The sequence below is a fragment of the Oncorhynchus clarkii genome, chromosome 23, assembly GCF_045791955.1.
Source record: "Oncorhynchus clarkii lewisi isolate Uvic-CL-2024 chromosome 23, UVic_Ocla_1.0, whole genome shotgun sequence".
NCBI classification, from domain to species: domain Eukaryota; kingdom Metazoa; phylum Chordata; class Actinopteri; order Salmoniformes; family Salmonidae; genus Oncorhynchus; species Oncorhynchus clarkii.
The window spans coordinates 37,911,200-37,937,404 of record NC_092169.1 but is presented as its reverse complement, the minus strand read 5'-3'; the positions used below and the strand labels follow the sequence as shown (position 1 = coordinate 37,937,404).

Genomic DNA, 26,205 nt, shown 5'->3' with positions numbered 1-26,205 from the left:
ATTTTACATCTGATTTTAAACCTAACCTTAACCACACTGATAACATTATGCCTGTCCTTAAATTAAGATCAAAATGCTAATTATTTTAGACAATTCTGATTCTGTGGCTGTGTTAACTAGCATCCATGCGCTCCCTTCCGGGTTCCGGTAATCTTGTCCACCAGCCGGCTCTCTTTGATTGATTTAACTGATTTAACCTTTATTTAATTTGGCAAGTCAGTTAAGAACAAAATCTTATTTACAATGATGGCCTACCGGTAGTAATTGAGCCTGGGGACGAGGTTAGGTTCCTTGTGGGTCAACTTGTGCAAGCAGCAAGCAAAGCTCCATATGCATGTTTCTGTGTACACACTGCAATCATTGAATTGAATTACTTGTTGGCGTGATAATATGATTATGCATCCTTGCTTCCTCTAACACAAAGATAGGCTTACACCATCTGTAATGCATTCATCCCAAGGGACAGACACCAGCCTGGGAAAAAGTGTCAAGAGAAGCTTTATTGCCAGTTAGAAATTCCCCAAAACACATACACTACAACAATATATTTAGAAATAATAATAATACATACATACATTCAGTAGTGTAGTAGACCTATATAAGCCTCTGTCAAACTCAATTGTCTTTTTTCTGCACACGACGAAGAAGGAAAAATACACTATATATACACAAAACTATGTGGACACCCCTTCAAAATAGTGGATTGGGTATTTCAGCCACACCCGTTGCTAATAGGTGTATAAAATCAAGCACACAGCCATGCAATATCCATAGACAAACATTGTCAGTAGAATGGCCTTTCTGAAGAGCTCAGTGACTTTCAACGTGGCACCGTCATAGGATGCCACCTTTTCAACAAGTCAGTTCGTCAAATGTTTGCCCTGCTAGAGCTGCCCGTCAACTGCAAGTAGTAGGTCACACAAGCTCACAGAACGGGACCGCCAAGTGCTGACGCGAGTATCGCATAAAAATAGTCTGTCCTCAGTTGCAACACTCACTTCCGAGTTCCAAAATGCTTCTGAAAGCTACGTCAGCACAATAACTGTTTGTCGGGAGCTTCATGAAATGGGTTTCCATGGCCGAGCAGCTGCACACAAGCCTAAGATCATCATGCACAATGCCAAGTGTTGGCTGGAGTGGTGTAACGCTCACCGCCATTGGACTCTGGAGCTGTGGAAACGTGTTCTCTGGAGGGATGAATCACATTTCACCATCTGGCAGTCCGACGGATGAATCTGGGTTTGGCGGATGCCAGGGGAACGTTACTTGCCCCAATGCATAGTGACAACTGTAAGGTTTGGTGGAGGAATAATGTTTTTCATGGTTCGAGCTAGGCCCATTAGTTCCAGTGAATGGAAATCTTAACGCTATAGCATACAATGACATTCTAGACAATTCTTTACTTCCAACTGTGACAACAGTTTGGAGAAGGCCCGTTCCTGTTACAGCATGACAATGCCCCTGTGTACAAATTGAGGTCCATACAGAAATGGTTTGTTGAGATTGGTGTGGCAGAACTTGACTGGCCTGCACAGAGCCCTGACCTCAACCTCATTGAACACCTTTGGAATGAGCTGGAATGCCGACTGCGAGCCAGACCTAATCGTCCAACATTAGTGATGTCGCTAATGCTCTTGTGGCTGAATGGAAGCAAGTCCCGGCAGCAATGTTCCAACATCTAGTGGAAAGCCTTCCCAGAAGATTGGAGGCTGTTTTAGCAGCAAAGGGGGGACCAACTCCATATTAATTCCTATTTTTTATTTATTTTATTTTATCTTTATTTAACCAGGTAGGCAAGTTGAGAACAAGTTCTCATTTACAATTGCGACCTGGCCAAGATAAAGCAAAGCAGTTCGACAGATACAACGACACAGAGTTACACATGGAGTAAAACAAACATACAGTCAATAATATAGTATAAACAAGTCTATATACGATGTGAGCAAATGAGGTGAGAAGGGAGGTAAAGGCAAAAAAGGCCATGGTGGCAAAGTAAATACAATATAGCAAGTAAAACACTGGAATGGTAGTTTTGCAATGGAAGAATGTGCAAAGGAGCAAAATAAATAAATAAATTAAATACAGTTGGGAAAGAGGTAGTTGTTTGGGCTAAATTATAGGTGGGCTATGTACAGGTGCAGTAATCTGTGAGCTGCTCTGACAGTTGGTGCTTAAAGCTAGTGAGGGAGATAAGTGTTTCCAGTTTCAGAGATTTTTGTAGTTCGTTCCAGTCATTGGCAGCAGAGAACTGGAAAGAGAGGCGGCCAAAGAAAGAATTGGTTTTGGGGGTGACTAGAGAGATATACCTGCTGGAGCGTGTGCTACAGGTGGGAGATGCTATGGTGACCAGCGAGCTGAGATAAGGGGGGCTTTTCCTAGCAGGGTCTTGTAGATGACATGGAGCCAGTGGGTTTGGCGACGAGTATGAAGCGAGGGCCAGCCAACGAGAGCGTACAGGTCGCAATGGTGGGTAGTATATGGGGCTTTGGTGACAAAACGGATTGCACTGTGATAGACTGCATCCAATTTGTTGAGTAGGGTATTGGAGGCTATTTTGTAAATGACATCGCCAAAGTCGAGGATTGGTAGGATGGTCAGTTTTACAAGGGTATGTTTGGCAGCATGAGTGAAGGATGCTTTGTTGCTGGGGTTTCTATGATTTTGGAATGAGATGTTTGACGAGCATGTGTCCACATACACTACATGACCAAAAGTACCCCAGGTTTCTAAGCACCCCGTTACTATAGAACCACCTTTTGGACTGGTCAGAGGCTGGGGGACCACAGAAGTGGTCAGGTGAGGGGTGGCAGTGCTGGCAGACATTCCTTTGTCCCTTGTACCACTCGTTGGAGGTCTGGTTGACCAGAGCTAGGAAGGTGTAGAACATGGCATAGCCCGCCAAGAGCTTGAACACGACAACCAGGAAACCCAGCAAGAAGACGATCCTAAGGAAACAGGAACAGGTGCTGGGGAGAGACAGAGGAAATATAGTGCATTCGGAAAGTATTCAGACCCCTTGACTTTTTACACACTTTGTTACGTTACAGCCTTATTCTAAAATGGATTAAATCATTTTTTTCCATCATCAATCTACACACAATACCCCATAATGACAAAGCAAAAACAGGTTTAGACATTTTTGCAAATGTTTAATTTTTGTATTTTTTATATCACATTACGTAAGTATTCAGACCCTTTACTCAGTACTTTGTTGAAGCACCTTTGGCAGCGATTACAGCCTGGAGTCTTCTTCGGTATGACGCTACAAGCTTAGCACACCTGTATTTGGGGAGTTTCTCCCATTCTTCTCTGCAGATCCTCTCAAGCTATGTCAGGTTGGATGAGGAGATTTGCTGCACAGCTATTTCCAGGTCTCTCCAGAGACGTTAGATTGGGTTCAAGTCCAAGTTCTAGCTGGGCCACTCAAGGACAGTTAGAGACTTGTTCCGAAACCACTCCTGCATTGTCTTGGCTGTGTGCTTAGGGTCGTTGTCCTGTTGGAAGGTGAACCTTCACCCCAGTCTGAGGTCCTGAGCGCTCTGGAGCAGGTTTTCATAAAGGATCTCTCTGCACTTCGCTCCGTTCATCTTTCCCTCTATCCTGACTAGTCTCCCAGTCACTGCTGCTGAAAAACATCCCCTGCTGCCACCACCATACTTCACCGTAGGGATGGTGCCAGGTTTCCTTCAGACACTTGACGCTTGGCATTCAGGCCAAATAATCTTGTTTCACAGAGGAACTCTGTCAGAGTGACAGAGTGGAGCTCTGTCAGAGTGACCATCGGACTCTTGGTCACCCCCCTGACCAAGGCCCTTCTCCCCCGATTGCTGAGTTTGGCCCGGGCGGCCAGCTCTATGAAGAGTCTTGGTGGTTCAAAACTTAATTAAGAATGATGGAAGCCACTGTGTTCTTGGGGACCTTCTATGCTACAGACATGTTTTGGTACCCTTCCCCAGATCTGTGCCTTCAACACAATCCTGTCTCGGAGCACTACAGACAATTCCTTCAACCTCATGGCTAGGTTTTTGGTCTTACTTACACTGTCAACTGAGAGACCTCATATAGACAGGTGTATGCTTTTCAAAATCAAAACCAAACAATTACATTTACCACAGGAGGTCTCCAATCAAGTTGTAGAAAACATCAATGGAAACAGGATGTACCAGAGCTCAATTTCAAGTCTCATAGCAAAGGGTCTGTATACTTATGTAAATAAGGTATTTCAGTTTTTTTTTTTATACATTTGCAAACATTTCTAAAAACCTTTTTTCACTTCGTCTTTAAGGGCTATTGTGTGTAGATCGATGAGGGGAAAAAAGTGTTTAATCCATTTTAGAATAAGGCTGTAACCTAACAAAATGTGGAAAAAGTCTGAATACTTTCCGAATGCACTGTATATATGTGGGAAGTGCATTTAACTTAGGATATAAAACTGAATAAAAATAATTTGTATTCTATCTGTAAGCTGTACCAAAGTGTGTGGGGGTTTCTGTGGCACGTTAATGGAACTAGAAAGGATTTCATTCATGACATTTTAAAATCAGACTTGCTGTGGAAAAGAGAGCAGGAAAGCATGGAAACATCAGGCACCAACATCCTTGTGTGCATGCGTATCTGTATATCCAGTTGGATAGCCAGTCTTTTACCTGTATGACAAAGAGCATCCCTGCCTGCCGTTACTGCCCATTATCATCTACATAACGGCCTCGTAGGATGCCTGACCGCACCACAGCGTGCAGGAACATGTTCCTCGTCAGTAGTACCATGTCTGCTGTCATGATATACACACTCAGCAGGTAGAGAAGTATTCTGAGCTCTGATGCAGTTGTTGACCCAGAGACAGTGGTGGTCACACACCTGTTGCAGACTCTTGGACAACACAAGGGAAAACATTGGATATTCAATACAGTTTGAAGACAATAATAGTGGCAGTTATACATTATCTTGTAACAATCTTAATATGTTTTATGCTGTTCTGAGAAGTGTAGTTTAGACTGTACTATGCCTATAGTAGACATTCAGAGGTACAGTATCCAGCCTTAGATCTGTGACTAAAAGCTGAAGGACCAACCTGTACTACGTACTACAGTGTTTTGAGAACATTTGACCAGCTGACAGGGTGGACAGCAGACTCCAGGGTGGAACATCCTCTTGTCACATGGGTATGCCTGGAGCTGGCCTGCATGTCGCTTCTTTGTTACTGTAGCTACAGAGAAAGAGAGTACTTCATTTAATTCGTGGTGGGATTGTATTGCACATTACAATGTGCACATCAACACGACCACCACATAGATAGCAAATCGTGTGAGGAAATATATTTGTTAACCTGTCTTGAGTTGGAAAGATGTCAGGAACATCATGTAGGAAACTTAGCGTAGCTACCTGGCTGTCAAGCACTGACTGACTACAAATACAGTAACTAGCTAGCTATGCTAACTTATAATTTAGTCTCCTTACATTACGAGATAATAGCTTAGCATAACAATAATCATTACAATAAACCTAGGCTAATGTAATTGTAAAGGGTGCAGGTTAGCAACATCAGGATGCTTCCTTCCACATTTCACTAACATAGCTAGCTAGTCTAGCTGAGAGTAAGTTAGCTACTTATCGTAACATGACTTAATTGAGCCATGTTGTTACTTACCCTATTTGTGGGATGTACAATTCATAATTTAAATGTGTGCCTTAACTAGTGTTGCAGTAAACTCCACTCACTTTTGTGGACCATTCTCATGCACGGTGTGGGTGGCTTCACTTCTGTGGACCATTCTCATGCACGGTGTGGGTGGCTTCACTTCTGTGGACCATTCTCATGCACGGTGTGGGTGGCTTCCCTTCTGTGGACCATTCTCATGCACGGTGTGGGTGGCTTCACTTCTGTTGACCATTCTCATGCACGGTGTGGGTGGCTTCACTTCTGTTGACCATTCTCATGCACGGTGTGGGTGGCTTCACTTCTGTTGCATGTTCATCTTCTTCTTCTTCTTCTTTTTGTTGTTTTTGTTCTTCTTTTTGTTGTTCTTCTTTTTGTTCTTCTTGTTCTTGTTGTTGTTCTTTGTTTTGCTTCTTCTTCTTCTGTGGATGTTAGCATGTTCTTGTTCTTCTTTTTGTTCTTGTTCTTGTTCTTCTTTTTTGTTGTTGTTCTTCTTCTGTGTGTTTTATGGCAGACTACAACCTAAAAAGGTGTTTTGCTGCCACCAACTGGACGGGGTTGAAACAAACAAGGTAAAAATATAACCCATAGGTGATAGGGAAAACGAACTTAATCCACCCAAAATAAAACAATATAAAAAAAACACATTGACAAATCCGTAGCCTGTTGCTAAGTGTTTTTTGTTTGTTTTTGTGACACTGATGTTGCTGGTGGGAAGTCAAAAAACTATAGCATCACTTTGGCGACATCCTGATGGACTGTTACCGGACAAATTGTAAACATGGATAAATGGAAATATTATAAGTAATTGATTTTTGATGTTTTATCTCATGCATGACAAGGTTTGTTGTTAATCATTCACAATCAAGCTAATTAAATTAATTCAGATAGACTAAATTGCTATAGATTTGTTTGACTTAACATGAACTTTTTGCAAAGATTGAAAATGAATGGATAAGTAGAAATGTTCACAGTTTTACCCCATTTCAATATTGTGCACCTGCTCCTCAGTTGCACACAACACAAAGGCTTCATGACACAGGCTGTTGGATCTGGTTCCTGAGTTTTGCCTGCGTTTTCAAACAGGCCCTGCTCTCAAGTTACACATACAGTTAGTGAGAGGAGTGTTACTTAGAGGCACTTGCTCTGTAGGCTATGTATTTCTTCATCGTCTCAGGGTGTTGAAAGGTAAGACTGCATCTTATTTATAAAATCATAATGGGAGCTCAAATGAATGTGTTTTGAAACCGTTCTGGGCAGTTGCAATAAGTATCTTCATTCAATAGGATTGCATTGAAGTTTTTCCAGTATCAGCAGACTGAATATTCATGAATTTGTTGGCTGTAGATGTAAACACCACAGTTTGTTTACTGTTGGGAACCTCCACATTATATTCACTTTCACACTGAGTCACATGCTTCAATTCAGGCGGTAGTTACATGATGATGGGTCCTATCAGCTTTAGCAGTTCTAGTCATTTGTTTCAGTAAATGACTTGATTATTTTTGGCTCTGGGAATGAATATTGCTTTCATTTTGTTCTAGTCTGTCTCTGCTTTAAACAGGTTGATGTCTTGCCAAAACAGTCAGGTACCCACCGACCAGGCTCAGTCATCTTACCTCAGGCTCAATGACCTGTATAATGTCACTCGGTCTCTCTTGCTCTCCCATATTCCCATATATAAGTCAAGTGGCCATCTTAGGTTGGGCAAGGTGGAAGATGAGAGTTTGATTGAAGGGAACAGTGTTTGTTTGGAGATACAAGCATGGCTGTTGAATAATTCATCTGGCCCAGTATGTATTACTAGGACTGTTACTTTTACTCAACTATGAGGTACTTTTTTCACCTTTGCTGTTTTCTGTGTTGGAAAATAAGTACTTTACATTGCTGTTTTAGCTGTCTTAGCAGTCTTAGCTGTCATAGCAGTCTTAGCTGTCATAGCAGTCTTAGCTGTCATAGCAGTCTTAGCTGTCATAGCAGTCTTAGCTGTCTTAGCAGTCTTAGCTGTCATAGCAGTCTTAGCTGTCATAGCAGTCTTAGCTGTCATAGCAGTCTTAGCTGTCATAGCAGTCTTAGCAGTATTTAGGCCATTATAAACCATATGTTATTACTGTTACTATATCCATTAGATATGACTATGTTATTACAATATTATTACTGAATTCCTTTAGAAGGACAATGCTAAACTACTGTCACAGTAGTCCTGTTCCATGCTCCATAAATTCAATCATCTCCGATAAACGTCTCTCTCTACAATAAATCCTTCTCATTAACCACCTGCTTTTATTAGTAGGTTTATTTTTATGTCCTCCTGTGATCTGTAATTCCATTATCCATATTGTGTGATTAACCTTTTTCTGCACATACACTGACAAATATACCACAACTCACTGGCAGTTCTCAATTACCATTGACTGATGACCATGTGACTAGTAACTAGCCTGCTGATTGCTTCTGTGTTGCCCAATACTATCTTACTGTAAATTGCCTCAGGGACAAGTTGCTGCAGCACTGTTTTAAAGAAACCCAGATCAGAGGCATTCATGCGCACCACTGAGTCTGTGTGGATATCTCCACATCCCTAACCCCAATAAAGGGGGGCATATGTCCCTGTCCTGATAGGGGGTGGAGTGGGATTTAAAAATTCAGCCCATAATCCCACTAATCCAGAGCAAAGTCTTAAATTGCCACTGCTCCTTCTCAATGGGGCTGAGCATTGTGGAACACACACACACACACACACACACACACACACACACACACACACACACACTCACACACACACACACACACACACACACACACACACACACACACACACACACACACACACACACACACACACACACACACACACACACACACACACACACACACACACACAGACTACCACACAGACTACCACACACATAAGAGCGCCCAGGCACACGCTCCAATTAGTGTTCATCAACCCCTTTCTGTATGACACACAGTGATTCTGGGCCAGTTTCCGTCCCTTGGAGGACGTCACCTAGCAGTGAGAGAGAGCAGGAAAAAAGACAGAGGAGTATTTATAGAAGAAAATGGGGGCCCTTTTTGGAGAGAGGTTTTATTAAGGAGCGGAGTAGAGCGAGGGCGTCCCAGTTTTATCATTAACACTGTGCAAACGGCCTGCAGGACTGCAAGGACACACTCTGGGAGGAGATTCTGGAGTAACTCTGTGACAAGTCTTCATGTACTGTCACCCTTTTCTTGTGTTGCGGTGGCAGTGTGGATGACTCTGTAGAGGACTCTGTGGATGACTCTGTGGATGACTCTGTGGAGGACTCTGTGGAGGACTCTAAAGATGGGGTATTTTGAATTGACAACCCCTCTTGTTTGAATGGGGGCTGTTGGTATGGTCCAAGAGGCTTTTTTACTGTACAGCCAGGTTGGATACTAGCTCACAGATAGGCCACCTGCAGTTTGATACAAGATGAAGAAATTTCTACAGAACAAGAAAGGCAGATATTCTTTCAGGAACCAGAACAAGCCTGCTGTTCCTCGCTATCCATCTAAAGATGACTGTAAGTCTGTCTGTTTGAATGTCATTCACTTATTAAAACACATTACTGTTTCAAGGCTTTGGAGGTTGAACAGCAGACGCTGGCTCTGTTTTAAGGTTCATGATACATTTTCAGACAGAATAGATATTTGTATAGTTCTATATTTGGCATGTGTGACCTGTCGTATCAGGGACGTTTTTGGAAGCAAACTCGTGGAGGTTAATACATGCTGATCCTGTTTTAAGGCTCTATAAATGTAATAGTTTATAGAATGTTATAAAGGTTCACAAATTAAGCGTTAGGGATTGGAGTGTATTACCACAAAAAGCAGGATAACCTGCACTCCTAGGTTTAAATGTGTTTTCTGTGTTTGGTTATGGCAGAAATGTTATGCTTGAGTCGCTCTCATGCAGGCAATAGAGTGCCCTCCATCAGAGCCCTCCATCAGAGCCCTCCATCAGAGCCCTCCGTCAGATAGAGAGTCAGTGAATTTTGATGTACAGTAAAAATGGATTAACTTTGGAAGAGAGCACTTCATGCTCCTCAAGGTCAAATATTCTGAGATGCCTTTGGAGTTGTGAACAAGGTCAGTGACCCCAGGGGTTCGACAGGGGTTCAACCCCCCACTGAGAGCACCATACTCCTTCTCATTCGCATCTCAATCCAGAACATCTTTCTCATCAGACTCCCTGTGGGTTTCTTCATCTTCCTCTCCTCTTCGTCATTCTTCTTCTTCTCTCATGTAGTCATTGCGATGCCGACATCCAATCAGGGCTGGCCAGAGGAGTTTGGCTTCCAGCTGGGAGGAAGTGGTCCTAGCTACATCCTGTCTGTGGAGGAGGGGAGCAGTGCCTACCTGGCGGGGCTGCAGCCAGGTGACCAGGTCAGAGAGATTCTAGGTCCTAAACTTAACCAAAATTATTTTTATCCTTTGTTTACCCATTATTTAACAAGGCAAGTGAATTGACAAATATGCAGTTAATAGTATTCTGTTAAGACTTCGATAATATTCTGATGATATTGTAATAGTATGATCAGGGATTTATACTGGAATAGCTGTTTCTGGGTGTCTTCATTAAACGGTCTTTCTCTGACCAGGTGCTGGAGATCGAGGGCCAGAATGTGTCCACTCTGGGAGTCCAGGCTGTCATCTCCATCGCTCAGACCCAGAGGAACATCCCTCCCAGCATCGGAGTGGTGTCTCGCATCCAGCAGGTCTGAATTCGCCCTGACTGGGACTCACCTGGCACCATCATACTGTAGTAGCACAATGTTTGATACTTCTAATTGATTTTATGTCAATGTTTCGGTATTACTGCTTGTGCCAACTGAAAATCTGACTCGTTGTATTTCTGATACCTCATGTAACCCCAGAAACTGTAGTGGCAATGCTGAATTTGCCTTGCTAATTTCATTGGCAAGGCCATACTTTTCAAGTCATTAGTCAAAATTATTTCTCTCTATCTTGACATAATACAAAGAAAGTGAAATAAGAATTCCATCTCTGCCTCTCAGATGGACATCACCCCGGGTCCTGATGGTCGTTTCGGCTTCACCATCGTGGGAGACTGCCCCCTCCTGGTGGAGGACTGTTCGCCCTGCTCTCCGGCGGGACGGGGTGGCCTGGGGGCCGGTGACTACGTCATGGAGGTCAACGGGATCCCGGTGAGGCAGCACGAGATGGCGGCGGCGCTGATCAAGGCGTCCCAGGGGCGAACGCTGAGGCTGGGGGTGCTATGTCTGGGGCCCAGACAGAAAGTACGCAGCAGTGGGAGTATGGATGGGATACAGCCTGGAGGAGACGGGATGAGGAAGGACCGCAAACACAAGGCCCTGGAGTTCAACAGGAAGGTGAGGCTTTCTTTTAAACTAACTGTTGTATGAGTTATACACGGGAACATGGATGTTATTGATTATACACGGGAACATGGATGTTATTGATTATACAGGGGAACATGGATGTTATTGATTATACAGGGGAACATGGATGTTATTGATTATACACGGGAACATGGATGTTATTGATTATACAGGGGAACATGGATGTTATTGATTATACAGGGGAACATGGATGTTATTGATTATACAGGGGAACATGGATGTTATTGATTATACAGGGGAACATGGATGTTATTGATTATACAGGGGAACATGGATGTTATTGATTATACAGGGGAACATGGATGTTATTGATTATACAGGGGAACATGGATGTTATTGATTATACAGGGGAACATGGATGTCCAGAGGAAACAACAGTTTGAAAGAGACACTTTGCTGTTCAAAAAGCATTACGCCTACTGAGCTTACTTCCTCAGTCAGATAATTGGAAGCTTCTTTTTAAATGTATACAATGCTTCTTTAGGGAGGCTGTGTAACTATGCGCCCTTCAACAACAATTGTTATTGATATCTTTCAGATTGACCAGATTTTGGGGGAGGAGCCGGAGGTGAAGGAGAGGCTGTTTGCGGTGCTAAAGCAGTATGCTGCGGAGAAGAAGGTTGATTGGCTGGCCTCTGTCCTCCCAGACATCCTCACCACTGACGAGCAGCAGACGCTCATCGGCAACATCAGGTACCGGAGTCTCTGCTCCCTGGGCATCATCCAGACTGTGTTCAGTATAGGTTCTTGAGATAGAGGAGGCAGCCTACCACCTGTACTCCCTTCTAAACATCACTCAGGCCCACGGAGATGTACAGTGGGGCAAACAAGTATTTAGTCAGCCACCAATTGTGCAAGTTCTCCCACTTAAAAATATGAGAGAAGCCTGTAATTCATCATAGGTACACTTCAACTATGACAGACAGAATGAGAAAAAACAATCCAGAAAATCACATTGTAGGATTTTTAATGAATTTATTTGCAAATTTGGTCACCTACAAACAAGCAAGATTTCTGGCTCTCACAGACCTGTAACTTCTTCTTTGAGAGTCTCCTCTGTCCTCCACTCGTTACCTGTATTAATGGCACCTGTTTGAACTTGTTATCAGTATAAAAGACACCTGTCCACAACCTCAAACAGTCACACTCCAAACTCCACTATGAGCTGTCAAAGGACACCAGAAACATAATTGTACACCTGCACCAGGCTGGGAACACTGAATCTGCAATAGATAAGCAGCTTGGTTTGAAGAAATCAACTGTGGGAGCAATTATTAGGAAATGGAAGACATACAAGACCACTGATAATCTCCCTCGATCTGGGGCTCCAGGCAAGATCTCACCCCGTGGGGTCAAAATGATCACAAGAACGGTGAGCAGTGGGTGGCGCAGTGGTTAAGGGCGCTGTACTGCAGCGCCAGCTGTGCCATCAGAGTCCCTGAGTTCGCGCCCAGGCTCTGTCGTAACCGGCCGCGACCGGGAGGTCCGTGGGGCGACGCACAATTGGCCTAGCGTCGTCCGGGTTAGGGAGGGCTTGGTCGGCAGGGATGTCCTTGTCTCATCGCGCACCAGCGACTCCTGTGGCGGGCGCGCTAACCAAGGTTGCCAGGTGCACGGTGTAGCCTCCGACACATTGGTGCGGCTGGCTTCCGGGTTGTGTATCGGAGGACGCATGACATTCAACCTTCGTCTCTCCCGAGCGATGAGACAAGATAGTAGCTACTACAACAATTGGATACCACGAAATTGGGGAGAAAAAGGGGAAAAAAAATAAAAAATAAAATAAAAAAAGAACGGTGAGCAAAAATCCCAGAACCACACGGGGGGACCTAGTCAATGACCTGCAGAGAGCTGGGACCAAAGTAACAAAGCCTACCATCAGTAACACAATACGCCGCCAGGGACTCAAATCCTGCAGTGCCAGACGTGTCCCCCTGCTTAAGCCAGTACATGTCCAGGCCCGTCTGAAGTTTGCTAGAGAGCATTTGGATGATCCAGAAGAAGATTGAGAGAATGTCATATGGTCAGATGAAACCAAAATATAACTTTTTGGTAAAAACTCAACTCGTCGTGTTTGGAGGACAAAGAATGCTGAGTTGCATCCAAAGAACACCATACCTACTGTGAAGCATGGGGGTGGAAACATCATGCTTTGGGGCTGTTTTTCTGCAAAGGGACCAGGACGACTGATCCGTGTAAAGGAAATAATTAATGGGGCCATGTATCGTGAGATTTTGAGTGAAAACCTCCTTCCATCAGCAAAGGCATTGAAGATGAAACGTGGCTAGGTCTTTCTGCATGACAATGATCCCAAACACACCGCCCGGGCAACAAAGGAGTGGCTTCGTAAGAAGCATTTCAAGGACCTGGAGTGGCCTAGCCAGTCTCCAGATCTCAACCCCATAGAAAATCTTTGGAGGGAGTTGAAAGTCCGTATTGCCCAGCAACAGCCCCAAAACATCACTGCTCTAGAGGTGATCTGCATGGAGGAATGGGCCAAAATACCAGCAACAGTGTGTGAAAACCTTGTGAAGACTTACAGAAAACGTTTCACCTCAGTCATTGCCAACAAAGGGTATATAACAAAGTATTGAGATAAACTTTTGTTATTGACCAAATACTTATTTTCCACCATAATTTGCAAATAAGTTCATAAAAAATCCTACAATGTGATTTTCTGGATTCATTTTCTAATTTTGTCTGTCATAGTTGAAGTGTACCTATGATGAAAATTACAGGCCTCTCGCATATTTTTAAGTGGGAGAACTTGCACAATTGGTGGCTGACTAAATATCTTTTTGCCCCATTGTACATTAAATCCTTATTTCCATTTAGATATCCTAGTACAACCCAGGTGGGATGCAGCCTTCTAATATCCCAATTTCGGAGTCCCAGTGAAAAGTAATAGTCTGTGGGGACTATTGTGCGATGGGTGATGAGTATTTAAACAGGCTTTTCCTTTTGCTCATTTTGCTGGTAGAGGGATTACGGGGGTCTTAATTAGTGTCAACCATTATCACACTGTGCTTTAGGTGGACACCATCTGCTGCAGACGGGGCTCAGGGTAAACCCACAGTGACCCTCCTGTTAGGTCAAACTAGTAGGGGTTTGAGTGAAACTGCATAGCCTCAGAGCCAAAATGGAGACTAGTCTTGAGCCAAATCAAATGGGTTAGTGACAGCCCTGCCAGAAGATTTGACGGTGTTCACAATAATCACTGATGATCAGAAGTTAAGCTCAACCAAGGCAAAGCCAGTTTTAGTGTGGCTGTTTGAAATTCGACCTGATGTATTCAAATTTTGCTAGCACTGTTTTTGTCTGAGATCAGCTCAATGATCTGCCAATATTGTAATCATTACTGTCTCTACCTTTTTGCATGAGATTTGTTTCTTTGTGACCTCATCTGAACTCAGAGAATGAATGCTGGCAACTATGGCTGAAGACTCATATTGTCAGACATGTCAATGAAGAAATACTTGCATAATAATTTATCTTATGTCAGTGTGTGAAAATGAGCAACAAGACTCTCACTAAACCCTTAATCCAAGTACACTAAACCCTTAATCCAAGTACACTTTTTCCTTTAGATGTGTGGAGATTACTGTTACTTCCATACCCTATGAAGGGAGTTAGTTAGAGAGGGAGATGGGCATCTGTCATGTGAAATGAAAAGTCTTTAATCTGATTGGTTGGTATGCGGAATTCATCTGAGGGATTGGTTGGTATGAGGAATCCATCTGAGGGATTGGTTGGTATGAGGAATCCATCTGAGGGATTGGTTGGTATGAGGAATCCATCTGAGGGATTGGTTGGTATGAGGAATCCATCTGAGGGATTGGTTGGTATGAGGAATCCATCTAAGGGATTGGTTGGTATGAGGAATCCATCTGAGGGATTGGTTGGTATGAGGAATCCATCTGAGGGATTGGTTGGTATGAGGAATCCGTCTGAGGGAACGTTGACCATGTGGTCATCCGGCTGGGGTCTTACCACAGTGGGGAAACTTTACCAATGAGCTATAGCCAGACCACAGCTTTGATTATCTGACCATAACCTCTCTTTACTCGAGGAAGTCAACTACACAGGTAATTAAGGTGGATGTGGTGGATTGTGTGGGTTGTAGTTCAACGTAACGCAGTTGAATCATCTCAGCGTCACTTACTGGTATATCAGGTAGGTAGTGATACCTTATGACTGGGGCCTTGAGTTTTTCTTGATCACGTGACCAGACCAGAAAAAAACTCTGTGTCCTAGTGATGTGATTAGATACCTCGTTTGGGGCGGCAGGGTAGCTAGTGGTTAGAGTGTTGGACTAGTAACCGAAAGGTTGCAAGTTCATATCCCCGAGCTGACAAGGTACCAATCTGTCGTTCTGCCCCTGAACAGGCAGTTAACCCACTGTTCCTAGGCCGTCATTGAAAACAAGAATTTGTTCTTAACTGACTAAAATAAATAAAAAATAGAGGTTGTTATACTGTAAGATACGGTACTATTTAAGGTTATGTGTGAATCATTTAATATTTAAATGTAAAGCTATTTTGTCCAATAAGAACATAAGGCAGTGATTCCAGATCACCAGAGGACAGTGAGACCTTCCTTTGGCATCATTCTAAATATAGACTGAGTGGCATTTAACAAACCATGGAGATGTTTGTTTTAGTCCACTGACTCTCTTCCTCTCTCTTGCGTCCCTCGCTCTCCTCCTCCTCCCTCTCTCTCTTCCACCTCCGTCTCTCTCTCTCTTACTCTCTTACTCTCTCTCTTGCTCTCTGCCTTCCTCTTTCTCTCACTCTCTCTGAGGGATTTCTGTGATGGATTTTATCCTCATTATTCTGCTTTAAGCTCTTGCTCATCTGTGGTTGGTGAGAGTTCACTGCTGGTGATGGTTCCTGGATGCACTATGCAGATTCTACCCCATACCGTTATAATGCATTATTATTTCAAAATTCAGTTTGTGAACCTATGTACTTACTCACGTTTATTGATTTATAATCCTGATTCTGAATTATGACAGAGTACTAACTCTAATGAGCTGTTTTGGGTGAGTACAGTTTTTTATTTTGTATTATTGGTTGTTTTGAACTGTGGTACTTGCAGTTGTCTTGCAGTGCTGTCTTGCTGTTTCAGTACAGGTAGGGGCACCGCAGTCAGTGTAATGTCATACTTGTCATATGTGGGCACATAATTACCCTGGTACAGTACTGTCCCTGTGCACTTTTTTTCTGAGGGGTATTCTGTGTTGGGTGGCAGCTCTTTTTCAGAGACTTGTTTTAATGTTTAAACTATTTATTGTTGAGAGGTCTGAATATTGACTCTCAGCACTTGAATAGATCAACATGAAATATTCTAGGATTTTGTACCAGATTATACGATACTTTTTGTCTCTGGCGATTCCTAGAATAAGTGATAAACTACAACTCCTAATAAGTGATGGGCCTTGTTTATTATCTACTGAAGTGCCCTCTTCCTGGAGACCTACCGTCCTGTAGGTGTTCACTCTAACCCTGTTCCTGGAGAGCTAATGTCCTGTAGGTGTTCACTCTAACCCTGTTCCTGGAGACCTACCATCCTGTAGGTGTTCACTCTAACCCTGTTCCTGGAGAGCTAATGTCCTGTAGGTGTTCACTCTAACCCTGTTCCTGGAGACCTACCATCCTGTAGGTGTTCACTCTAACCCTGTTCCTGGAGACCTACCGTCCTGTAGGTTTTCACTCTAACCCTGTTCCTGGAGAGCTAATGTCCTGTAGGTTTTCACTCTAACCCTGTTCCTGGAGAGCTACCGTCCTGTAGGTTTTCACTCCAACCCTTTTCCTGTAGATTTTCACTCTAACCCTGTTCCTGGAGAGCTAATGTCCTGTAGGTGTTCACTCCCACCCTGTTCCTGGAGAGCTACCGTCCTGTAGATTTTCACTCTAACCCTGTTCCTGGGGAGCTACCGTCCTGTAGGTTTTCACTCCAACCCTGTTCCTGGAGAGCTACCGTCCTGTAGGTTTTCACTCCAACCCTGTTCCTGGAGAGCTAATGTCCTGTAGGTTTTCACTCCAACCCTGTTCCTGGAGAGCTACCGTCCTGTAGGTTTTCACTCCCACCCTGTTCCTGGAGAGCTCCTGTCCTGTAAGTTTTCACTCCAACCCTGTTCTTGGAGAGCTACCGTCCTGTAGGTTTTCACTCTAACCCTGTTCCTGGAGAGCTAATGTCCTGTAGGTTTTCACTCCAACCATGTTCCTGGAGAGCTAATGTCCTGTAGGTTTTCACTCTAACCCTGTTCCTGGAGAGCTACCGTCCTGTAGGTTTTCACTCCAACCCTTTTCCTGTAGATTTTCACTCTAACCCTGTTCCTGGAGAGCTAATGTCCTGTAGGTTTTCACTCCAACCCTGTTCCTGGAGAGCTACCGTCCTGTAGGTTTTCACTCCAACCCTGTTCCTGGAGAGCTAATGTCCTGTAGGTTTTCACTCCAACCCTGTTCCTGGAGAGCTACCGTCCTGTAGGTTTTCACTCCCACCCTGTTCCTGGAGAGCTACCGTCCTGTAGATTTTCACTCTAACCCTGTTCCTGGGGAGCTACCGTCCTGTAGGTTTTCACTCCAACCCTGTTCCTGGAGAGCTACCGTCCTGTAGGTTTTCACTCCAACCCTGTTCCTGGAGAGCTAATGTCCTGTAGGTTTTCACTCCAACCCTGTTCCTGGAGAGCTACCGTCCTGTAGGTTTTCACTCCCACCCTGTTCCTGGAGAGCTCCTGTCCTGTAGGTTTTCACTCCAACCCTGTTCTTGGAGAGCTACCGTCCTGTAGGTTTTCACTCCAACCCTGTTCCTGGAGAGCTCCTGTCCTGTAGGTTTTCACTCCAACCCTGTTCCTGGAGAGCTACCGTCCTGTAGGTTCACTCCAACTTTAATCTAGCACACCTGATTTGAATAATTAGCTAGTTGATAAGCTGAATCAGGTAAGTTACAACTGGGGTTGGAGTGAAAACCTACAGGAGGGTAGCTCTCCAGGGAACGCCTACTCTGTGAAGTGTGCAATAACTCAATTCGCCCTCGCACTCCTTCAAACAACACAATCTTTGAAAACTTTGTCAAAGGGTAAATTCTACAAAACTTAGTCCACTCTGTTCATAACAGATTCCAGTTTTGGAAGCCGAAAACTGTATTGAGATCAAATGTTTCATTGATGACAAATTAGTAGAATGGCGGACAAAATCCATCTCGCTCCATCTTCTCCCACTGACGGCCACTGGGCTTCCTCTCATCACCATATTTGGCAGTGAGTGGAAACGCCAACCGGATGCTTCACATTTGTTCATCCGGTGAAATACCTTTCTCATTGGTTTATCTGCGATTGTAGTCTGTGAAAATGTTACCCTAAAAATGACTGAGCTGAAGGGGCTTTTGATAATTTGATTGATTAATAGATTTCTGTTGGATGTTTTGGTACAGTATATGACTAATTGTCACCAGATTGATTGCGTTTTGAGGAAGCAGAGGAAGGGAATCTAAACTGTCTTCTTTAATGTGGTGGTGTAGAAGTGCTGTGAGTGCAGGGATCAATCCAACAGCCTCCTCACACAGTCAATTGTAGCATTACTCTATCTAGCAACAATCCTGGGCCAACAGCCTCCTCACACGTTTACAGTAAATTATAAACTGGGTGATACGAGTCCTGGATGCTTATTGTCTGACAGCCGTGGTATATTAGACAAAACATGGCTTTACCCATGTGTCAATATTACCGCATATCTAAACAGTAATTTTAATAAAATAAATGAATAATCCTTATACCAGACATTATCTCATAGAATTCCCCCTTTCTTTTCCCACATGTCCAATTCCTTTTGAGGTGCTTGTTCTTGGCTTTACTGTAACAAATCTTTGTCAGTTGTTCTGTCCTCTTTAAGATGTATCTGTGCTTCTGTATATGGTTTCAAAGCTGCCTTCTTCGCACTCAACTTCCCCATATAGAAAGCATCATATAGCACCCAGACGCTGCAGTAATGAATCATTCCAAGAAAACACATCTGTTTATTTTATTTTGTTTTTATTCATAGGTTTTGGTACTTTCAAAATCACCTTTTTTCTAGAGGGGTTCAGAATACACCCTTCTTGAATTATAATATATCCCAGATAAACAACTTTGGTTTATCACGGTTATAATTTCCTTTTATTTATTTGATGGCCTTATTCTGACGTATACGTCAACTGCAGTATACATTCTTTACATCTTTCACAAGTAGGATTAGCCACTAAAATATAATCTACATAAATCAAAATGCTACTAATATTACTAATAATTACTTTTAATAAAATCTATCATTTGACTTCGGGACTACTTATACTGAAAAAACTCCCTTAATTAACCCCACATCAACGGGTCCTTGGGACCATGACACGGAGGGTACAGCTTCTAACTCCTCTTCCTGTTACTAAGTTAAAAACAAATCGCTCTGTCATTAATCGGGTGGACCCCAGGTTAAGTTCTCGCTTCTCCAATTCAGTTTTCATCTATACCTGTCTATAAATGAACTATGCTGGTCTCCACTCAGTAACTGTTACCAATCAGTAATTCATTTTCCCTAATGAACCCATATCCCCAATGCCAGCCATTCCTCAGATGGTTCGTTCACTAACAACACGTGTCGTCCCCCTGTCTGTTCCTATTCTCTGTCTGACTGCCCTTTCCAGTTCTCCTGTGTTCAATTTGAAACTGGCCACGAAACCCTCTAGGATCTCTTCTGAATCCCTCTATTCCTGTCTTAGGATGTGCGACTCCTTCTACTGCTCAAGCTACATCCCTCTGTGTCCATGCCCTATAGACTTCTATCATGTCTGGTTGTGCTCCATCCCCAGCTCTGGGGTTGGGTAAGGCTATGAGTGGGAATTGGGGTATCGCCTCATCATCATCTAAGCATTCTGTGTCACTTCTGTCTTCTCTCAATCCTGGCTTATTATGAGATTCTAACCTTTGTAATGCTCCAGGTGTCCTGCTCCTCACTACCAGTCTCTCCCTCTCATTCTCCTCAAATTCCTTCTGATCTCTCTCACTTTTCCTTTGCTTTTCTTTCTCTTTGCCTTCTGCTCTCTATCTTGCTCTCTTCCTGGCCCTCCCTCCTCTTCCTACTACTCCCAAACCATCAAGGTCACTTCGGGCTCAGCATAGAGCGGGGGAGCCCTTCTCCGTCTGCCTTTCCTGCTATTTGTCTGACGCTCTTTCTCTCTGTTCTTTCTTACGTGTCTTTTCTTTCCCATAACAGTCAGTGTCAAGTTTGGTTTCCGTTCCTGTTGTAATGCTAAGTCATTGGTTGCCAATTAAACACCTCACAGTCTGTGTCCTCTGAATCCTCACTGTCATTCCCCTCATCTAGTCATGCCTGTTCTTCCTAATCCTCGGACTCCTCTCGCTCTCTCATTCGCCTACGTTCCCTCTTCTGTCTATCCCTATACTGTCTCTGTCTACTGTTCCTTGGTGGGGCCTTACAATCCTCTCCCATGTGGCCTGTTTTATCACAGTTGTAGCACTTTATGTCCTCAGGTTCTATCCACTTTCTACTCTCCCTGTTTCCCCCTTTCGCTTTAAAATATTTCCTGCTCTTTCCTGCAATTTCCCCAAGAGTGGCGATCAAATGTTCTGCTCCTGTCTGTTCTTTCTTACTGTTCTTTCCCTTGCCATTATGCTCATGGTGTATAACATACCTCTTTACTTCTGCTAAAGTGGCAATTCCCCACCGTTTCAGTCTTTTTTATTACTTCAGGTCTCATACCACTCAAAAATTATATTTTCAACTGTTGATGATATGGCCCATCTGCCCCCTGTCCGGGATCTATCAATCCACTATTTGCATTGAATATATCCCGTAATCTTTCCAAATATTGACTACCTGTCTCACTGTCTCCCTGTTTGCACTCATGGATTTTAGAAAAATCAACATGTCTATGGTAGTAATCTCTAAGATTATTACATAATTGATTAAGTTTATCTCGATACTCTCAATGATCCTGGATCACCACAGATGCCATATATCCCTGTCAACGTTCTACTATTTAAATAAAAATCTTTTAATAATTAAATAAAACTCAAACGAATGTTAAACATAGCATATGTTTAATCTGTACAAATGAAATCTCTCCTTCGGGAGTCCACTGTATTTTTATCTAACATTAACATGGCTTAATCATAAATCAGTCCCATCAATAATTTAATATATGTTGCATAGTGTGGGATCCATTATCTACAGTAATTTGCCATCCCTAAAAACTGCATCATATTTATTTTCATAATTAATTTTAACGCTTACAAAATCACTGTTTTTCTATCTCTATACATTTCCCTGTCCTGTTGGCTCAAAATATGTCCTAAATACTTAACATAAGTCTACCATAATTAAAACTTATTCTTGCTAACTTTATAACCTTATTCAACTAAAAAATATAATAATATTATAATATCAATTTTACAGCCCTGTTGTGTTAAATTTCTCACAAAAATATAATCTACATACAAAAACAGCTAACTACCTAAGGGAGAATAAAACTCGGAATCCAAACCACCCCTAACTATCTGGGTGAACTAAAATTTAAGAAAAACTAATTTACCAAATCAATCACAGAGAAATATCTACTATCTAATTTTAACAAATTTAGGAGAGTACGAGAATCAGGGACGCAAGAAACTCTTAAAATAATACTTCTATTTACTCCTTATTAGTCCAGCACCATTCTCCGTCCCACTAAGGGTGGAGCCTTTCGGACTAAAAACATGGACAAGTTTCAAAAAACATCTTCTCCTCCAATAATAACATCATTATCCATTATTTAATTAATCATTAGGTATAATCCCTGCTATTACTTCTGGTTTCAATGAATACTGCCTTCAATAAGGTCAATCAAATAATGTAGGAGTAACAGTTACAGGTAAAACTCCTTTAATAAATCCCACATCTGCCACTCCTTTTAACCATAACATCTCCAGGTATCCCTGTGTCTAGCTTGAAACTTTCTCTCTGCTCTCACTCTCATTGTCTCTGTCTCTCTCTCTATCTTGCTCTCTCTGTCTATCTCTATCTTGCTCTCTCTCTCTGCTCTCCTCCTATTCTTGTTCTGTCTTTTCGGTCTGTCACGGTACTGTCTTTGTCTCTCATCCTTTGGAGGAGCTCTACACTCTCGGGCCAGATGTCCTGTTTTGTCACAATTAAAACACTTTCTATCGTCTGATCCTGTCCGTTTTTTTCTCTTCTACTCTTTTACGGGCCTCTGACAGCCACACCCTAGCGGTGTCTAACCCTTCCACTTGCTGCCTCTACTCTGTCCCCACACACCTTGTGCATCTGTTTTATCATGGATTCTAGTTTGTCTACATCTAGACACCCTTCAAACCCATACTTCTTTCTCCACTTAGGACTAGAGGTCGACCGATTATGATTTTTCAACACCGATACCAATTATTGGAGGACCAAAAAAGCCGATACCGATTAATCGGACGATTTTTTTAAATGTATTTGTAATAATGACAATTACAACAATACTGAATGAACACTTATTTTAACTTAATATAATACATCAATAAAATCAATTTAGCCTCAAATAAATAATGAAACATGTTCAATTTGGTTTAAATAATGCAAAAACAAAGTGTTGGAGAAGAAAGTAATATGTGCCATTATGCAATATGTGCCATGTATGTGCCATGTAAAAATGTGTGCCATGTAAAAATGTGTGCCATGTAGAATATGTGCCATGTAAAAACACAAACGTTTAAGTTCCTTGCTCAGAACATGAGAACATATGAAAGTTGGTGGTTCCTTTTAACATGAGACTTCAATATTCCAAGGTAAGAGGTTTTAGGTTGTAGTTAATATAGTATTTATAGGACTATTTCTCTCTATACCATTTGTATTTCATATACCTTTGACTATTGGATGTTCTTATAGGCACTATAGTATTGCCAGTGTAACAGTATAGCTTCCGTCCCTCTTCTCGCCCCTACCTGGGCTCGAACCAGGAACACATCGACAACAGCCACACTCGAAGCATCGTTACCCATCGCTCCACAAAGCCGCGGCCCTTGCAGCGCAAGGGGAATAACTACTCCAAATCTAAAAGCGAGTGACGTTTGAAACAGTATTAGCGCACACCCAGCTAACTAGCTAGCCATTTCACATTGGTTACACCAGCCATTAGGCTGATAGGCTTGAAGTCATAAACAGCGCTGTGCTTGTGAAGAGCTGCTGGCAAAATGCACGAAAGTGCTGTTTGAATGAATGATTACGGGCCTGCTGCTACTCAGTCAGACTGCTCTATCAAATCAGACTTAATTATAACATAATAACACACAGAAATAGAGCCTTTGGTCATTAATATGGTAGAATCCGGAAACTATCATTTCGAAAACAAAACGTTTATTATTTCAGTGAAATACGGAACCGTTCGGTATTTTATCTAATGGGTGGCATCCCTAAGCCTAAATATTCTTGTTACATTGCACAACCTTCAATGTATGTCATAATTACTTCTGGCAAATTAGTTCGCAATGAGCCAGGCAGCCCAAACTGTTGTATATACCCTGACTCTGCGTGCAATGAACACAAGAGAAATGACACAATTTCACCTGGTTAATATTGCCTTCTAAACTGGATTAATAGTTATAAGTAGTTATTATGATTGATTGTTTTTTATAAGATACGTTTAATGCTAGCTAGAAATTTACCTTGGCTTCTACTGCATTCGCGTAAAAGGCAGGCTCCTCGTGGAGTGCAATGGTTAGAGCGTTGGACTAGTTAACAGTACGGTTCAAGATTGGATCCCCTGAGCTGACAAGGTGAAAATCTGTCGTTCTGCCCCTGAACAGGCAGTTAACCCACCGTTCTTAGGCCGTCATTGAAAATAAGAATGTGTTCTTAACTGACTTGCCTAGTTAAATAAAGGTATATAAAAAATGTTTAAAAAAATCGGAAATCGGTGCCCAAAAATACCGTTTTCCGATTGTTATGAAAACTTGAAATCGGCCCTAATTAATCGGCCATTCCGGTTAATCGGTCGTCCTCTACTTAGGAACATAATAAATGTTCCTGTTGTCCTTGGATTCCATATACCTCTCATCCCCAGTTAATTCTGGGACCTCATTTGAGGATTTACTTCCCATAGTTAGTAAACCCTCTCCTTTGTTCTCTTCTTGGAACTAGAAATGATTACTATTATGACTTTTGATAGATTATAACGCACGTAATTATTCCCCAGCTGATATCTATCTTGACCAGTTCTATCTTGACTGTTCCAGTTCTTTCGACATCAGAATTAGTTTATATTGGTAATGGCCTTAACTACCTAGTCATTGCGGACCCACTTACATTTGTTGATTTTTACGTCCAGCCTCCCTCCGCTTTATATTTATTCAGATGCCTCAAACTTTCTCTAAAGTTTGAATTTTTCCAAAGTTTGAATTTTACCCCTTTTTCTCCCCAATTTCGTGGTGTCCAATTGTTTTTAGTAGATACTATCTTGTCTCATCGCTACAACTCCCATACGGGCTCGGGAGAGACGAAGGTTGAAAGTCATGCGTCCTCCGATACGCAACCCAACCAAGCCGCACTGCTTCTTAACACAGCGCGCATCCAACCCGGAAGCCAGCCGCACCAATATGTCGTAAAAGGCAGGCTCCTCGTGGAGTGCAATGGTTAGAGCGTTGGACTAGTTAACAGTACGGTTCAAGATTGGATCCCCTGAGCTGACAAGGTGAAAATCTGTCGTTCTGCCCCTGAACAGGCAGTTAACCCACCGTTCTTAGGCCGTCATTGAAACTAAGAATGTGTTCTTAACTGACTTGCCTAGTTAAATAAAGGTATATAAAAAAAAAAAAAAAAAAATCGGAAATCGGTGCCCAAAAATACCGTTTTCCGATTGTTATGAAAACTTGAAATCGGCCCTAATTAATCGGCCATTCCGGTTAATCGGTCGTCCTCTACTTAGGAACATAATAAATGTTCCTCTTGTCCTTGGATTCCATATCCAACCCAACCCGGAAGCCAGCCGCACCAATATGTCGGAGGAAACACCGTGCACCTGGCAACCTTGGTTAGCACGCACTGCGCCCGGCACAGGAGTCACTGGTGCGCGATGAGAAACTAACATCCCTACCGGCCAAACCCTCCCTAACCCGGACGACGCTAGGCCAATTGTGCGTCGCCCCACGGACCTCCCGAACGCGGCCGGTTGCAACAGAACCTGGGCGTGAACCCAGAGTCTCTGATGGCACAGCTGGCGCTGCAGTACAGCGCCCTTAACCGCTGCGCCACCCGGAAAACCCTTAATCATCCTTTCTTCAATAGATTAAAATACTATTTTATCTAATGAAGGTTTCGGATTTTACCTCCTACTGACCTTATTCTTGCAGCTGAGAATTCAATGTAGGTTGGATCTCATCACCGTTTCTGTCGTGTACCAGTTCGCCACCGGCCTGAAATTGACCTTAAATTTCAGAGGTCAGGTCTTTGTCTTACGGATCCTTGATCTGCCCGTGCACGGTATCGGTGTTCCCTGGGATGATAGAAACAGGTATTGCGATCTGGCCCGAAGTTCCAAGTTGTCACGAGAATTTCTATTCCAATGTTCTAACTGAACTATTTTATAGCTCTGACCAATCCCCAGAGGTTGTAAGGCTCTGGTTAATGAAGAATTAGACAAAGTCCCAGTCTGCAATAGATCAATCCTTTATTCAGAGAGCGCTCTGCCCCACAAATGCAGAGCCAGTCTTTTTGTACACACACACACACACACACACACACACACACACACACACACACACACACACACACACACACACACACAGGCTACCATAGGCTACTCCCTGCTTAGGCAGGCAATATGTTTCCCACTACCCCCATACATAGTTATCTCGTCTCACAGTTGCACCCTGCTTGCATAGCTACAAAATAATACAATGCCCTAGTTATAATTCTAACCAAGATACACACATCATCAGATTATATTCTTATGATTCTGACACATTTCACACAGTTATTCAGTTTCAGGGTGGAATACTTTAGTCATTATCTTAAACATACACATTCTTCTATCAGAAACTGTTGAGAGTGAAAAACCCAGCAGTGTTGCCGTTTTTTACACAAACCGGTGCGCCTGGCACCTACTACCATACCCCAT

The 26,205-nt window shown here is 42.8% G+C and overlaps 1 protein-coding gene and 1 pseudogene across 1 annotated transcript in view; one reads left to right on the top strand and one right to left on the bottom strand.

Annotated features, from left to right (window-relative positions):
* Nucleotides 1–26,205, top strand: part of LOC139381600 (delphilin-like) — a 76,406-nt gene that overhangs the window by 13,527 nt on the left and 36,674 nt on the right. Inside the window, exons 6-9 of the mRNA XM_071125252.1 lie at nucleotides 9,927–10,063; nucleotides 10,279–10,395; nucleotides 10,696–11,031; nucleotides 11,600–11,754. Coding sequence (XP_070981353.1) covers nucleotides 9,927–10,063; nucleotides 10,279–10,395; nucleotides 10,696–11,031; nucleotides 11,600–11,754 — 745 coding nt within the window. The remainder of the gene's footprint in view (nucleotides 1–9,926; nucleotides 10,064–10,278; nucleotides 10,396–10,695; nucleotides 11,032–11,599; nucleotides 11,755–26,205) is intronic.
* Nucleotides 616–5,731, bottom strand: LOC139381958 (palmitoyltransferase ZDHHC4-like; annotated as a pseudogene).